We start from the raw sequence: 14,568 nt of genomic DNA on the forward strand, positions 1-14,568 counted from the left end.
CGGGAACTTTTAGGCCCTACTAATGCCTGTGCTTCCTCTCAGAGAAGCTAAATTAGAGTCTCTGGGAGGTAGGGCTGAACCATGGGTATGGTTTTTTGTTTGTTTGTTTGTTTGTTTGTTTGTTTAAGTTCTCTAGGTGATTTGGGGTGCCTGGGTGTCTCGGTTGAGTGTCCAACTCTTGATTGCAGCTCAGGTCATGATCCCAAGGAGCCTGCTTGTGATTCTCTCTTTCCCTTCCTCCCTCCCTCTCTCCCTCTCCCCTAATGCTGTGCTGTCTCTCTCTCCCAAAAAAAAAAAAAAAAAAAAAAAAATGGTGTAAGTTCTCTAGGTGATTTTAGAATGCAGCAAGCAGGGTTGGGACCCTCTGTTTCAGATATAGTGATGTGGGGACACTGACATGTAAAATACCTCCAAACAGCTGCCTTTGTCTCTCTGTACTTTGAGTCTCTGAGTAAACCTGATTATCTATGCCAAAAGGGAAGGGAGAAGAATTAACTGGGTTAATCTGGTTTGAAGGTTTGCTGAAGTTTTGGTTTTAGCTCCTTTAACACTTTTTTTTTTTTTTTTCAAAATGAACTGTGTTTATAGTCTCAGTAAGGTCATTTGGGGCCAGACAGATTCAAAATAAGTTTTCTTCCTCAGTGTTTCCTAAAATGTCATCCAACCAAGGCATCTTTGGATATCAGCTATTGTGCAGGGAAATAAATCTTCAGTACTTTTTTGGGAACTCAGAAAACAAAATGCCAGTGGGGATGCTTGCTTGGAAAATGGCCTATGTAGGAAGCGTTAATCAACAGTTGTGGAACCAACAGCCCCAACCCTGCCCCTGCCCCCCTCAGGATAGGAGTCAATAGATCGACATCACTAGAAATGAACCACCTGAGTTCCACCAACTAGTGAGGACCCCCATCTTTCAGGGCTGCAGGAAAAACTCAGGGCACCCCCCCCCCCCCCGCCCCCCGCCAGGTCACTGAGCACTGCTGGCCATGCCTGGCAGGTTGGAAGGTCTTGGGAATCAGGTATTTGGGTCACACTCCCAGTCAGCTGCTTCCAGTTGTGCGACCTTGGACAGCTCACTTAATTTGCTGAGCTGGACTGAGATCTCCCCTCTAGGCAGCTGTGAGGATGGAATGAGAAGTATGGAGTAAGGGGCTTAGCAAGGTTCCTAGAACCAGATCGGTCCTCATTTTGTTACATCTCTCTTCTCTAACCTCACTTAAGTCAGAAATTACGTGGTCCTGATGCCTTTCCAGTTTGAAGAACACACCAGACCACACTGACCAGCGCAATGCTCACATGCCAGGGCTTGACAAGGTAGCCACCCTGCCCCGCCAAGATAAAGGGTGTGGTATTGTGAGGAGGGGCAAGAAGAGGGCCCTTTGGGGGAAGTGGCAGCAGATGGCAGGGTTTGGTGGCAGGCCGAGATCTGTGTGACTCAGGGCCGCACCCCGCAGCTCCTAGCTCTCCCTTTGTTGCCTGATGGGCCTTGGCGGTTTATTGTCTCTTTTATACATGCTGCAGTTTCCGTTCCACATCAGAGACGGTGGTAAAGATGGGAATGATTCACTGGAAGATTCTGGGCTGCTGACTCCAGCTCGGGAGGAGGAGGCCTGACTTCAAATGTTGGGTTTCTATTAGTCTCCAGGGCACTCTCCTCTCTGCTTTAATAAGAGCTACAGCCTGGTTGCAAGCAGTGGACAGCTGTGCTGTGTTTAGTTTACAAATTGGAGATTTGAGGTGAAAGTACTTCCTTTTGGTCAAGTGGATGGTGGTACCAGGCAAGCTAAAAAAATTCAAATGTTTTTTTTTTTTTTTTTTTTTTTTTTTTAATTTTTTTTCAACGTTTATTTATTTTTGGGACAGAGAGAGACAGAGCATGAACGGGGGAGGGGCAGAGAGAGAGGGAGACACAGAATCGGAAACAGGCTCCAGGCTCTGAGCCATCAGCCCAGAGCCTGACGCGGGGCTCGAACTCACGGACCGCGAGATCGTGACCTGGCTGAAGTCGGACGCTTAACCGACTGCGCCACCCAGGCGCCCCTCAAATGTTTTGTAGTTAGGGACCACCTTGTTTCACTAAAGTGGAATAAAAATATTTCTGAGCAGAGGCACCTGGCTGGCTCAGTCAGTAGAGCAACACTTGATCTTGGGGTTGTGAGATCGAGCCCCAGACAGGGGGTAGAATTTACTTAAAAAAATATGGATATATATATATATACATATATATATACATATATATATATATATACATATATATACATATATATATACATATATATATATATACATATATATATACATATATATATATATATATACACACACACACACATACACACACACATATATATATATACACATATACACACATATACATATATATACATATATACATGTATACATATATATACATACATATATACACGTATATATACATACATATATACACACATATATATATATATTCTGAGCAAAATCACCTCATATTGCCCACTGTCTTTCTTTAAAAAAAAATTTTAACGTTTTATTTATTTTTGAGACAGGGAGAGACAGAGCATGAACAGGGGAGGGTCAGAGAGAGGGAGACACAAAATCTGAAACAGGCTCCAGGCTCTGAGCTGTCAGCACAGAGCCTGACGTGGGGCTCGAACCCATGGACCTCGAGATCATGACCTGAGCCAAAGTCGGCTGCTTAACCGACTGAGCCACCCAGGCACCCCACCCACTGTCTTTCTGTATCTATTACCACATGGCAGGTGGGACCTGGGGGCTACAGTGGAACCTGAATGTGCCTTAATGTGTTTTTACACAATGGGTGGTGCTTTGAGGCTGCCAGTAACTAAGCAAACTCTAGGTGGACATGTGTGTATTACAAATGGTGTTGTATGTGAGGTACCAGTGGGCCAGGGGCTATGGCCAAGGGTAGATGATGGCAGAAGTAACCCTAGCACCATCCTGCATCCCAGGCCTTCATGGACTGGGATTACTGGTTTATCAATACACCTGAATCCAGGCTTCTCAATCTTGGCACTATTGACATTTGGGGCCAGGTGGTCCTTGGGTGGGAGTGGGTGTGGGGGTGGGAGTAGGCTGTCCTGTACGTTGTAGGTGTTTAGTAGCATCTCTGACCTCTATCTACTAGATGCTAGTAGCACTCCCCCATCCCCTGCGACAACTAAAGATGTCTCTAGACATTGCTAAATGTCATTTGAGTCAGAAGAATCACCTTCTTTGGAGATCACGGACCTAAATATAAAGAATGTCTTGGCAGGAACATTAATGAGGATATCATTTTGGCTACCACAGTCTGACACCATGACCCAGGCATTATCTTTTAGTTACTGCTTCCCTTCTGCCAAATGCTTTTCCCAATCATTATTATGTGCCATTTTATAAACAAGTTTTTTTTTTAAGACAATATAGTAATCTTAATCACAATAATAGACAAATTTATAGAGTATCAGTAAAGAGGCTTCAGGAATACCTTAGCGAGGATACTATTAGCCTGAGCTCACACTCTCTTTCTCAAAAATAAATAAATAAACTTAACAAAAAAAATAAAGGCACATGGAAGACTAGAACACATAATTGTTACTGTCAATTTGAGGGAGAGGGAAGAGGAATAAAGGGCAGGGAACATATATAAAGGAGTACAATAGGAAGATGTTTGCCAGTTGAATGGTATATAACCTATTCTGGCACAAATATATGTTAAGGAAATTCTGAATTTTATTTGTTCTATTCTATTCTGTTCTATTTTATTCTACTCTACTTTTTAAGTAACTCTACCCTCAGTGTAGGTCTCAAGCTCCTGACCCCAAAATCAAGTATTTTGAGACATGTATTTAGAGACAAGATACACTTGTCACATATTTAGAGACAAGTTAAAAAAAAAAAATCTAAATTGTGTTTCTTCAGAAGGAAGGAATGGAGGGGCGCGAGGCTGGCTTGGTTGTTGGAGCATGTGACCCTCCAACACATGTTGGAGCATGTGATCTTGGGTTTGTGAGTTCGATCTATCTCCATGTTGGGTGTGGAGATTGCTGAAAAATGGGATCTTAGAAGAAGAAGAAAGCAAGAAATGGGGTCAAACTGTACATTTCTTTTTTTTTTTTTAACATTTATTTATTATTTTTTTTAATGTTCATTTATTTTTGAGATAGAGAGCACAAGCTGGGGAGGGGCAGAGAGAGAGGGTGACAAAGGATCTGAAGCTGGCTATGTGCTGTCAGCAGAGAGCCCCATGGGGGGCTCGAGCTCATAAACTGTGAGATCATGAGCTGAGCTGAAGTCAGACACTTAACCAGCTGAGCCATCCAGACACCCCAGAACTGTATGTTCCTTGTTCAGACTTACACCCCAGCATGGAAGAAGCACAGGCACTGGAACACTGTGGGTGCTTAGTTGATGTTTGCAATTGGCAGCAACATCTTTGTAAAGCGCAGGTCTGAACTTCAAACTCAAAGAATATAAAGCAAGACATCGGTGTTTACTTAGCACCTACCAAGTGCCCAACATTGAACTGGAATTTTTAAAATTACTATTATTCCTCTGGTAAATCATAGTGAAATAATAAATGTTAGAAGTATTTTTGAGAATTAACATTTTGCCTCAATTTTAGACCTGAAAAGAGCTTGCCTATGATGTAGTTGTTTGGAAGTATTCAGTTATATGTGCTAATTTCAGCTTTACTCTAAGAATGTTAAAAGCTCAGAAAATTTGCCAGTAAGACAATTCTGGAAAAAATGAAAATTTCCAAGCTAAAGGATTGATCCCCAAAATGTAAGAATGTCGTATGGTTTCAGCATTTTCTCTTTATGTATTCAGAAATAATTGCATTAGCATGTTGCTTAAGAGATTTGTCACACCACACAAATAACTCTTAAAACATTTATTTTATATCCCCATATGAAACCAGCTAAACATAGATTCCAGATACACAGTTGATTCACTCATAATTGAGTGGATATTGTTGAATTACCATGTTTTATATATTCCTGAGAAGACAGGAATTTCTGCTATGTGAACTTCATCAACCTTTGCTAAATAAACAGAATGGAAATGAATGATAGTGTAATATGATCTGTCTTAAAATCCACTTACCAGGTTAACAATGCTTACTTGGCTTTGTTTTATAAATAACCTATTTAAATGAAAATTAATTTGGTAGAAAGGATTTACCGAATACTGTGTTGATAAGCATTTGTTGAGTAGTGACTACAAGTAAATCATACCATCCAAGGATGTTAAAATGATTCTGAATATTTGAGGAAAAAATGTTAACATTTTTTATATGATTTAATCTATACCTTCATCATGATTCCCTGTGTATATAAGCAGAAGGCTGGACTAGGTCTGTGTTTCCTGCTTACTTATTAGTAAGAATTACTGGGGAGGCTGTAAAAACATCTAATTCCTAGGTTTCTAGCCTAGAGATTCTGATTTAGTATGTCTGGTGCAAAGCCTGGGAATGTGTATTTTTAATACCCTCTCTTCTCCCTGCTCCAGAGCAGGGAGATAGATGTTAATAATCAGGCTGGTCTGGGGGTCACTGGACCTGGAATGCCATCACTGCATCTCTATTCCACCTTTCACCTGTTTTCTTAATCATGGCCTTCTCTATCTGACGAAGCATATAAAATGGAAACTCTGAACACTGAAACTCATGGATCTTAGTCTTCTTTTTTCTTTTTTTAAATTTATTTTGAGAGAGAAAGAGCACACATGGGAGGGGCAGAGAGAGACGGAGAGAGAGAATCCTAGCAGGCTCCACTCTAACATGGCTCCAGTGTGGGGCAGGAACCTATGAACTTTGAGATCATGACTTGAGCCCTGAGCTGAAATCAAGAGTCAGATCTTAACCAACTGAGCCACCCAGGTGCCCCTGGATCTTGGTCTTCCGATTGCTACCACAGCTAGTTTTGAATGCCTAAGGTTAAACTTTTTATTTTAGATAATTGTGGATTTACATGCAGTTGTAAGAAATAATGCAGAGAGATCCCATGTATCCATTACCCAATTTGTTTCAATGGTAATGTGTTATAAAACTGTAGTACAGTATGGCAATCAGTACATTAGCATTGATACAGTCAAGATATCGATTTAAATATCTCTCATATCTTAGTGTGTTCAGGCTACTATAACAAAACACTATGAACTGTGCGGCTTATACACTACAGAAATTTATTTCTCATAGTTCTGGATGTTGGAAGTCTGATATCCGCGTGGTTGCCTTCTGGTGAGGGTCCTCTTCCTGGTTCATAGCTGACACCTTCTCAAAGTATCCTCATGGTGGAAGGAGCAAAGAACCCTTCTGGAGCCTCCTCAATATGGCACTAATCCCATTCATGAAGGCTTCACTCTCACAACCTAAGAACTTTCCTCAGGTCCTGTCTCTTAATACCATCATTTTGGGGGGCATTTCAACATGAATTCTGGGGGGACACAATCATTCAAACCATAGCACCTCACTTTCTATAGCCACACCTGCTTCCCTCCTCCACACACCCTACTACCCCAGCCTTAACTCTTAGCAGCCACTAATCTGTTCCCCATTTCTATAATTTTGTCATTTCATGAATGTTATATAAATGGAGTCATGTAGTTTATAATCTTTGGGGATTGGCTTTTTCACTCAGCATAACTCTGGCAGTTCATCCAAGTTGTGTGAACCACACCTTTTTGTTTCTAAGTGGTTTTCCATGATATAGATGTAACAAAGTTTAACCATTCCCCTGTTTAAGGACATTTGACTTTTTTTTCCTAATTTTGGGCTGTTACTAATAAAGCTGCTCTGATCCTTCGTGTACAATCTTTGTATGAACACAAATGTTCATTTCTCTCAGATAAATGCCCTGGAGTACAATTGCTTGGTCATATGATATTTGCACGTTTAATCTTTCAAGAAACTGCTAAATTGTGTTCCAGAGTGACTGTGCCATTTTACATTCCCACTGGCAATGCATGTGTGGTCCACTTTCTCTGGATCCTAGTCAGCATTTGGTATTATTTTTTGTGTGTTTGAGTCATTTTGGTTGGTGTATGGTAATATTTCATTCTGGTCTTAATATGCATCTACTTGATGACTAGTGATATTGAATATCTTTTCATGTACTTATTTGCCATCTATATATCCTCTTGAAAAGAATGTGTATTCTGCTGTTGTTGGATGGAGTGTCCAACAATGCTAATTAAATCTGCTGGTTTGATGTATTGTTGTGGTGTTGTTGAGTTCTATATTGTTCCTGGTTTTCTAATTGTTCTATCAATTGCTGAGAGAGGGGTATTGAAGTTTCCAACTATTATCATGGATTTGTCTATTTCTTCTTTCAGTTCCATCAGTTTGTACTAATTCTGGCGTTGGGTACATACACATTTAAGATTTCTATGTCTTGCTGGTGGATAACTGTTTTATCTTGATGTAATATCCTTCTCTGTCTCTAGTAATTTTCTTTGTTCTGAAGTGTACTTTATCTGATATTTCCACTTATATTTTTGATCCTCTGATTTGGGTGTTTTATAACTGAGGCTCTTTCCCCCCTCTTTTTTAGGAATATATCATTCGGGTGCAAAGAGGAATTTCTGTAGAAAACAGCTGGCAGGTAAGCTTTTTGCTTTTTTTTTTTTTTTTTCTTTTGTCATTAGAAAAATGTTTATATGTTTAAAAGTCTGACTCGGGGCATCTAAAAATCTGGAAAAACCAAAACATGGTTAAGTATGAATCCTGTTTCTTTTAGATATAAACCTTCAGCTTTAAGATAAGTATTATAATATAAAAGGCTTTTCTGTTTCCAGTTGTTTGGTTTAATTTGTGTGTGATGTTACCACAGAGAGCATCTATGAATTTGTTCCCCAGTTTAGCCCAGAGTAGGATAGATAGATAGTAGGCAGATTCCTGGTTTTGTTCTTAGTAATTCACACCTCCTCCCCTGCAGCCATGGTGTGGGTGGGGAAGGTTAGAGTTAAGTCCATCAGGTAGAAAGGCTAGATAGCACCTTGGATATTGTACAGCTTGGACACTGCATTTCATGGACTCCCAAGTCTGCTCATGGGCAAATGCTAGTGCCAGTTCCCTCACTGTGTGTAGGTGAGGGTTACCTTACAGCCCCAGGGTCTGCTCTCCTCAGGGGTGGCCTCAGAAAGAAAAGAAAAACTTCCTACCTAGATCCGGGTGTCCTTACTATGTCAGTTGACTTTCAGAGGGTGGCTGACTTCTGTATAGGGGCCATTTCTGTGCAGCCTAGTAGGTAATTATAATGACCCTCCTCCTCTCTCATCTACAAAAAAAAATGTTACCTTGTGCTTCAGGCTTGAACTTTCTCTCACCCTAAGCAGTCTTGGACCACAGTGGCCCACACTTGATCTTTCCCCTTTGCCTGAAATTTCAAATGCTTTTTGTTTCAATAATTATACTATTTAACATCTAGTGAGCATTTCTTCTAGGCACTGGTTCAAGCACATCGATTCACCTAACCTTTAAAAACAGTTCTATACGATTGTATTACCCCATTTTACATTCAAGAGGTAAGTAACTAGTCCAAGGTCATACTCAGATCAGTGACAGAACAGGGTTGGGATTTGCATATTCTCTGTGATTAACCGCTGTGCTACCTTTTGCTCCTTTGTATTTGTCAGGGATGGCCTTGTATTTAACTCTCTGATGTATATTCAACAAGCAGGGCAACAGCATTGTCCTACCAGAAGAATGAATCCTTGAGGCAGTTTTCTAGATGCAATGCATTAGATTCCTTGGGATACTTAACAAAAATGTAGACTCTTGGGCCCCACCCTGGACCTACTGCAAGAGATTCTCTGAGGGTGGAGTCCTAGATGATCAGCAGGTAATTCTGCTCACTAGTATTTGAGAATCATCAATAAAAGTTGAAGTCATACCATTCAAAAGCAAAATAATTTCCTTGCCCAGAGCCTGAAGAACTAGTGGAATTTGATTCTGGCCCAAGCAATGGCATCAAGCAGAACTAAGAAAGAATGTATAGACAATGGAAGGTGGACGTCTGCTGGGAGGGAAATGCAGAGAATCTGGGAGAGGTATGGCCTCTCTTCCTGCAGATGCAGTCCTGTCTCTAGAATGGTGGGATCTTAACTGGGGGAAGTTTTATCCAGGGCAAGGATGAAATGGCCTCAAAGCTATCCATTTCCTTTTACTTTGATTTCATGTTCAGTAAAACTTTTTTTGGGTAAATCATTAATTCATCTTTCCAGATGCCTGGTTAATGAGAAGGATATTGAAAGGACTATTCACTCTGAAAACAAAATCATTCTCTCTTACCTGTTGGCATCTTGTGTGTTTGACTGGCATTAACCAGTTTTGTATGACCCGGCCAACTCTGGGTCTGTTTTCTGGGCCTGTCTAGTTAAGCAAGTTAAGCACCAGGTATGAGCCCTCCTACGCTTAGTGCAAATGCCTGAGCTCTAGAATGTCAATAAATATTAAATAAGGAAATGAAAAGAGATGGTCTTTGCCAAATGAAAACACCACTGTCTTGTCTTACAGATTGTGAGGAGATACAGTGACTTTGATTTGCTGAACAACAGCTTGCAGGTAAATATTTGAAAACATTAATGACACACGTTCATTGCTTGGGCTGTCTTAGAAATTAGTTGGAAATGACAATATCAGGAACAAGAAATCAGCAAATTTCCCTGGCAGAGGAGATAGACTTATAATTTAAACAGATGATGTGTGGCTCTAAAAATAAACTTTTGGTAACATGTGATTTATGATAGTCACCTTGCAAGTGAGTACCTTTATGCAAGACTGCATCCTTACCACAGCCATGGATGCTGTGTATCATCTCCTTTGCACAGATTGGGAATGACTAACTAAATTGCTGGACTTGTTCACTTAGAGCTGGGACTGTCTCAGACTCTCTCCACTGAACTAGGCTACATAGTCAGTTGCAGATCAATACTCAGTAGTAAATAGAGACTCAGTCTTTTTCAATGTAATTTTTTCTCTCTCTTTTTTTTAAATGTTTATTTTGAGAGATAAAGAGCATGAGCAGGGTAGGTGCAGAGAGAGAGAGAGAGAGAGAGAGAGAGAGAGAGAGAGAGAGAGAGAATCCCAAGCAGGCTCTGTGCTGTCAGAGCAGAGCTGAACTTGGGACCCCATCCCATGAACTACGAGATATGACCTGAGCTGAAACCAAGAGTCACATGCTTAACCAACTGACTGAGCCACGCAGGTTCCCCGTAACTTTTTTCTCTTAAATACATATTTCTAAATCCCTCTGGTTTAAATATTCCCACTTTGGTGGCCATAATGGACAGAGAAATGAGCTGCAGAGCCTTTTTCTGGAAACAGATGTGCTTGAAGGGTCCTAGAGGGGCTTAAGCACCGTAGTGAGTAGTGGCAATAGCACTCGTGTCTCCATTCAGCAGATTTGTCTTCAAGTGCCGTGGGTTACTGCAGACCATTGGGCTTGTGTCATATCTCAGATTTGATTGGTAATAGAAATCTGAGCCAGAGCACGTGGCTTGTGGCCAGCTCAGCTGGGAGGTGAAGCACTGCTCCCTTCATCGGTGAACAAGCCATCACATATTATTCTGAGTGACCTCTGATCCTGCCCACAAAAGTCAGTCAGACTGCAGGCTGGCAGGGAGCAAAATGCTTCCTTTCCTTCAAAAGGCTGTGGTCATTGATAAGATTCTCGAAAGTAGCAAATGTAGTATCCAAACTTTACCATTATTTACAGCCCTGCTGAAAACATGAATGCTTAACTTTCTCTCTGGTAGAATTGGCCTGAGTTGTCTACAGACCTTTATGTAATTGGCAGATGGTTATGCATTTGCCAAATGTTGTCTTTTTAAATTTTAATTATAGTATGACCAATTTAAATCTCCAGATAAAATATTGGAAGAGATCAGATTCTACTCATTGATGGGTTTAATTGGTTTATGGATTTTTATAGCATAGCCTTTCCACTTAGACAAAAGCTGGGTCTGTGGTGGCACTGTAGATGAGGCACCGAAATACAGTGTATTCCAACAGTGGATTTTCTCCACAAGTCTCTCTAGACATTTCCATGCAACATTTCCACCTGGCATGAGCTTCTGGGAGCCAACTTTGGGCCTACTGTGTGTTTTCACCACAATGCACAAGTGAACCTTTGCCCAGTGATCTTCGTACAGTGTCATTCAGCCAGGAGTAAGTCTTATGGGAGGAAGGATTCTGAACTTGAAATTGCCTAGGCCCAGCCCCCAAAAATGGGGATGGGAGGAAAGGGTTTTATCTCATATTTGTTCTTGCTTAGGGGATGTAAGGTTGAATCTCTATGACTATTCAATGATGGCCTTTTTAATAGAATTTTATTTTTGCTTCAGTGTAATTTTCCCTTTTAAAATAGGCACTTTCAGTGTGCATTTTATTTCAAATGCAAATATCCACATGTATTGATGTTGGCTTATGCTGGGCAGGATATGGCCAGACATCATTTCAGTGGGAGGTTTTTCTAGATCCAAGTAAACAAACAGAAGAAAGTACACACAGCTTTTTGGCAAGAAAATAATTTCAAAACAACCTTCATAAAACAGACCAAAAAGACTCTCAAAACCACAGAATAAAACTGTGACTGTGATTTTTAGTGTCTGATTACCCTTCTGACGGATAAATGAGTTCCTGCTGAAGAAAGAGAAATATAATACACATATGTGGAGTTGTCTGACTCCAATAGGAAAAATGCCAAAATGAAAAAAAAAACAGGATGTAAAATTATACATGCAATATAATATAATTACATGAAATGTTTAGAAAAAACGATTGGAGGGAAATATGCCAAACTATTAACAATGGTGATCCCCAGGTGGCAGGATTATGGCTTATGTTTTTTTTCTGGCTCTTTATACTGTTTTGTACTTTCCAAGTTCTTTATAAACAAGCTCATATAAGCTATATAAGCAAAACATTTTTAAAAAGCTTCATTTCCCCAACTTTTTATAGTGAACGTATTTTGTGGTAATAGTGAAGAAGAATCACTACCTTATTTTTTTTTAATGTTTATTTATTTTTGAAAGAGAGAGAGAGGGAGGTGCCTGGGTGGCTCAGTCGGTTAAACATCTAACTTCGGCTCAGGTCATGATCTCACAGTTGGTGGGTTCAAGCCCCACATCAGGTTCTGTGCTGACAGCTCTGAGCCTGGAGCCTGTTTCAGATTCTGTGTCTCCCTCTCTCTTTGCCCCTCCTCCACTTGTGCTCTGTCTCTGTCTCAAAAATAAATAAACATTAAATTTTTTTTTTTAAAAAAAGAGCACACAAGTGCACAGGGGAGGGCAGAGATAGAGAGGGAGAGAGAGAATCCCAGGCAGGCTCTGCACTGTCAGCACAGAGTCCAACACGGGGCCACAACTCATGAACTGTGAGATCATGACCTGAGTCGAAATCAAGAGCTGGACGCTTAACTGACTGAACTACTCAGGTGCCCCTCACTAGCTTCTTTTAAAGGCAACATCAAATTAGTAACCATCTGGGGAAACCACACACAACAACATAAAGGAAAGGAGCAGGAATTGAAATGATGGGAACTGAGCCCAGATTGGGAAGGAGTCCAGACTCTGCTCCTTATGGCAGGGAGACCTTGGGTCAGTTATTTCCCCTCTCCATCCTCACCGTCCCCATCTGAAACAAGGGGTTGAACCAGATGACTTCTCAGGTCTGTGGTAGCATAAATGTTTTGTGATTTGAATTTTACTTCCCATTGTTGACATAGGAGAGAGAGAGACTCTACTGTGTTCCCTGGTGGAGGGGGTTAGGGGGGAGTGTTGGAACAAGTTAAGAGTCTGTTGAGAGCTCAGAACTCCCTAGAACACTCACTGGAATATGATTGAAGGCAATTTGCAGACCACTGAGATCTGATATTGAAAGTGAGAAATTGACAGATTCAAAGTTTGAAGGTCACTCCTCCAGACAAAAGCTAGTTTTGTTAAAATTGCCACATAGTTTGTCATATAATTTGGAGGCTTCTACTTATGGGCCAGATTATGGGATCTAGACTTCACTTTGGTGATCATTCCCCCTTTGCCTTGTCACTCTGCAGGTGTTATGGATGGAACTTTGGGGACTTCTCCACTGGCTTTCTTTCTTTTTTTTTTATTCTAAATTTATTTATTTATTTTGAAAGAGAGCACAAGCAGGGGAGGGACACAGAGAGAGGATCCCAAGCAGACTCCGTGCTGCTAGCACAGAGCCCAACAGAGGGCCCGAACCCACAAACTATGGGATCATGACCTGAGCCGAAATCAAGAGTTGGATGCTCAACTGACTGAGCCACCCAGGCGCCCCTCTACTGGCTTTCTTGTTCTCTTCCCCATATACAAGAAACTCAAGAATGAAATGCATAGGGCACGTTAAAGAGGAAAGCTATCGAAAATGGGATGGTGAAGTGTCATGGCTTGAAGCTATCAATGTTGGAGGTGTGTAGGAAATCACTAGATTAGTGACTCAGTTGCTCTCTGTGCTAGTATTCTCTTTCCCTCCCTTTTTAATTTTTATATTTTAGAGAGAGAGAGAGCATATGCAGGCAGAGGGGCTGAGGTGGGGGGGGTGGAAAGAGGGAGAATCCTAAGGAGGCTCTATGCCCAGCACGGAGCCCGATGCGGGGCTCAATCCCACGACCCTGGAATTATGACCTGAGCTGAAATCAAGAGTCAGATGCTCAACCAACTGAGCTACCTAGGCACCTCTCTTTCCCTCCCTTCTAATGAGTCATTGGACTTCTAAATTTTATATTCTGTAATTGTCAAGCATTTTAGAAATCCTGGGAGAAAGCTGAAAGACAAATAAGTGTCTCTTGAATTGAAAGGCAAGATTTTAAAATAACACACATATTGCATACTTCTAATGCTTGTAGAAATAGTTATTGTGAGATGTTAAGGAAGAGTAGGAAAAAACCTCTAGTCTATCCAGCAGACTGGCATAGCAGGGATACTGTAATTCCAACTGTTGGCAAATAACACTTTGTTTCACCTGATGATTTGGAAGAGTTGATGGGATGTCTGGGGCAGATCAATACATTTTCTTTCCTAAAATGAAATTAAGCTTGAACAAATATATTGGTGGAAGCTTGAAGGCCAAAAAGTTCAAAACAAATACTTTATCAAACTCATTTTCATATCCCCACCATGAATGAAAAATAGCTCTGTTGGTGTTTGAATCTGATGATGTCAGATGTGACTCTTCCTGTCATGAGTCATGTGAGATTCAGCTGGATAGATGTTGGGCAGGTAGTGCAAGGGAAGGGGCAGATATTGGTTTATGGTAATTTTTAAGAATCCTTGCTGTATATGTGGTCAGCTTTATAAGCAAGAGTTTTTCTTTTTTTTTTAATTGAAAAAAATAGTAAATGAGAAATGTAAACATTTCATAGTATAGAAAACATTGGTTGTCCAACCCAATCTGAGTTAGCTGTTCTCAAGGTGGTAGTGGCAGTCCTTTTAGACATTTTTTTGGTGCCTGCATAATCCATATCCCTGGACTTACACATGCACACACACACACGCACGCACACATACACACGCTGTTGAGATTATATTCTGCAACTTAATAAAAGTTTT

General features: G+C 40.8%; 1 protein-coding gene across 5 annotated transcripts in view; it reads left to right on the forward strand.

The window, feature by feature from the left end:
- PXK (PX domain containing serine/threonine kinase like) overlaps nucleotides 1–14,568 on the forward strand; it is a 74,620-nt gene that overhangs the window by 18,143 nt on the left and 41,909 nt on the right. For all 5 annotated transcript variants that reach the window (XM_047826040.1, XM_047826048.1, XM_047826055.1 and 2 more), the window contains 2 exons: nucleotides 7,551–7,601; nucleotides 9,515–9,562. In XM_047826040.1, the coding sequence (XP_047681996.1) occupies nucleotides 7,551–7,601; nucleotides 9,515–9,562 (99 nt within the window). Of the gene's footprint in view, nucleotides 1–7,550; nucleotides 7,602–9,514; nucleotides 9,563–14,568 lie in introns of those variants that run through there.

Source organism: Prionailurus viverrinus, chromosome A2 (assembly GCF_022837055.1).
Source record: "Prionailurus viverrinus isolate Anna chromosome A2, UM_Priviv_1.0, whole genome shotgun sequence".
In the NCBI taxonomy this organism is placed as follows: Eukaryota; Metazoa; Chordata; class Mammalia; order Carnivora; family Felidae; genus Prionailurus; species Prionailurus viverrinus.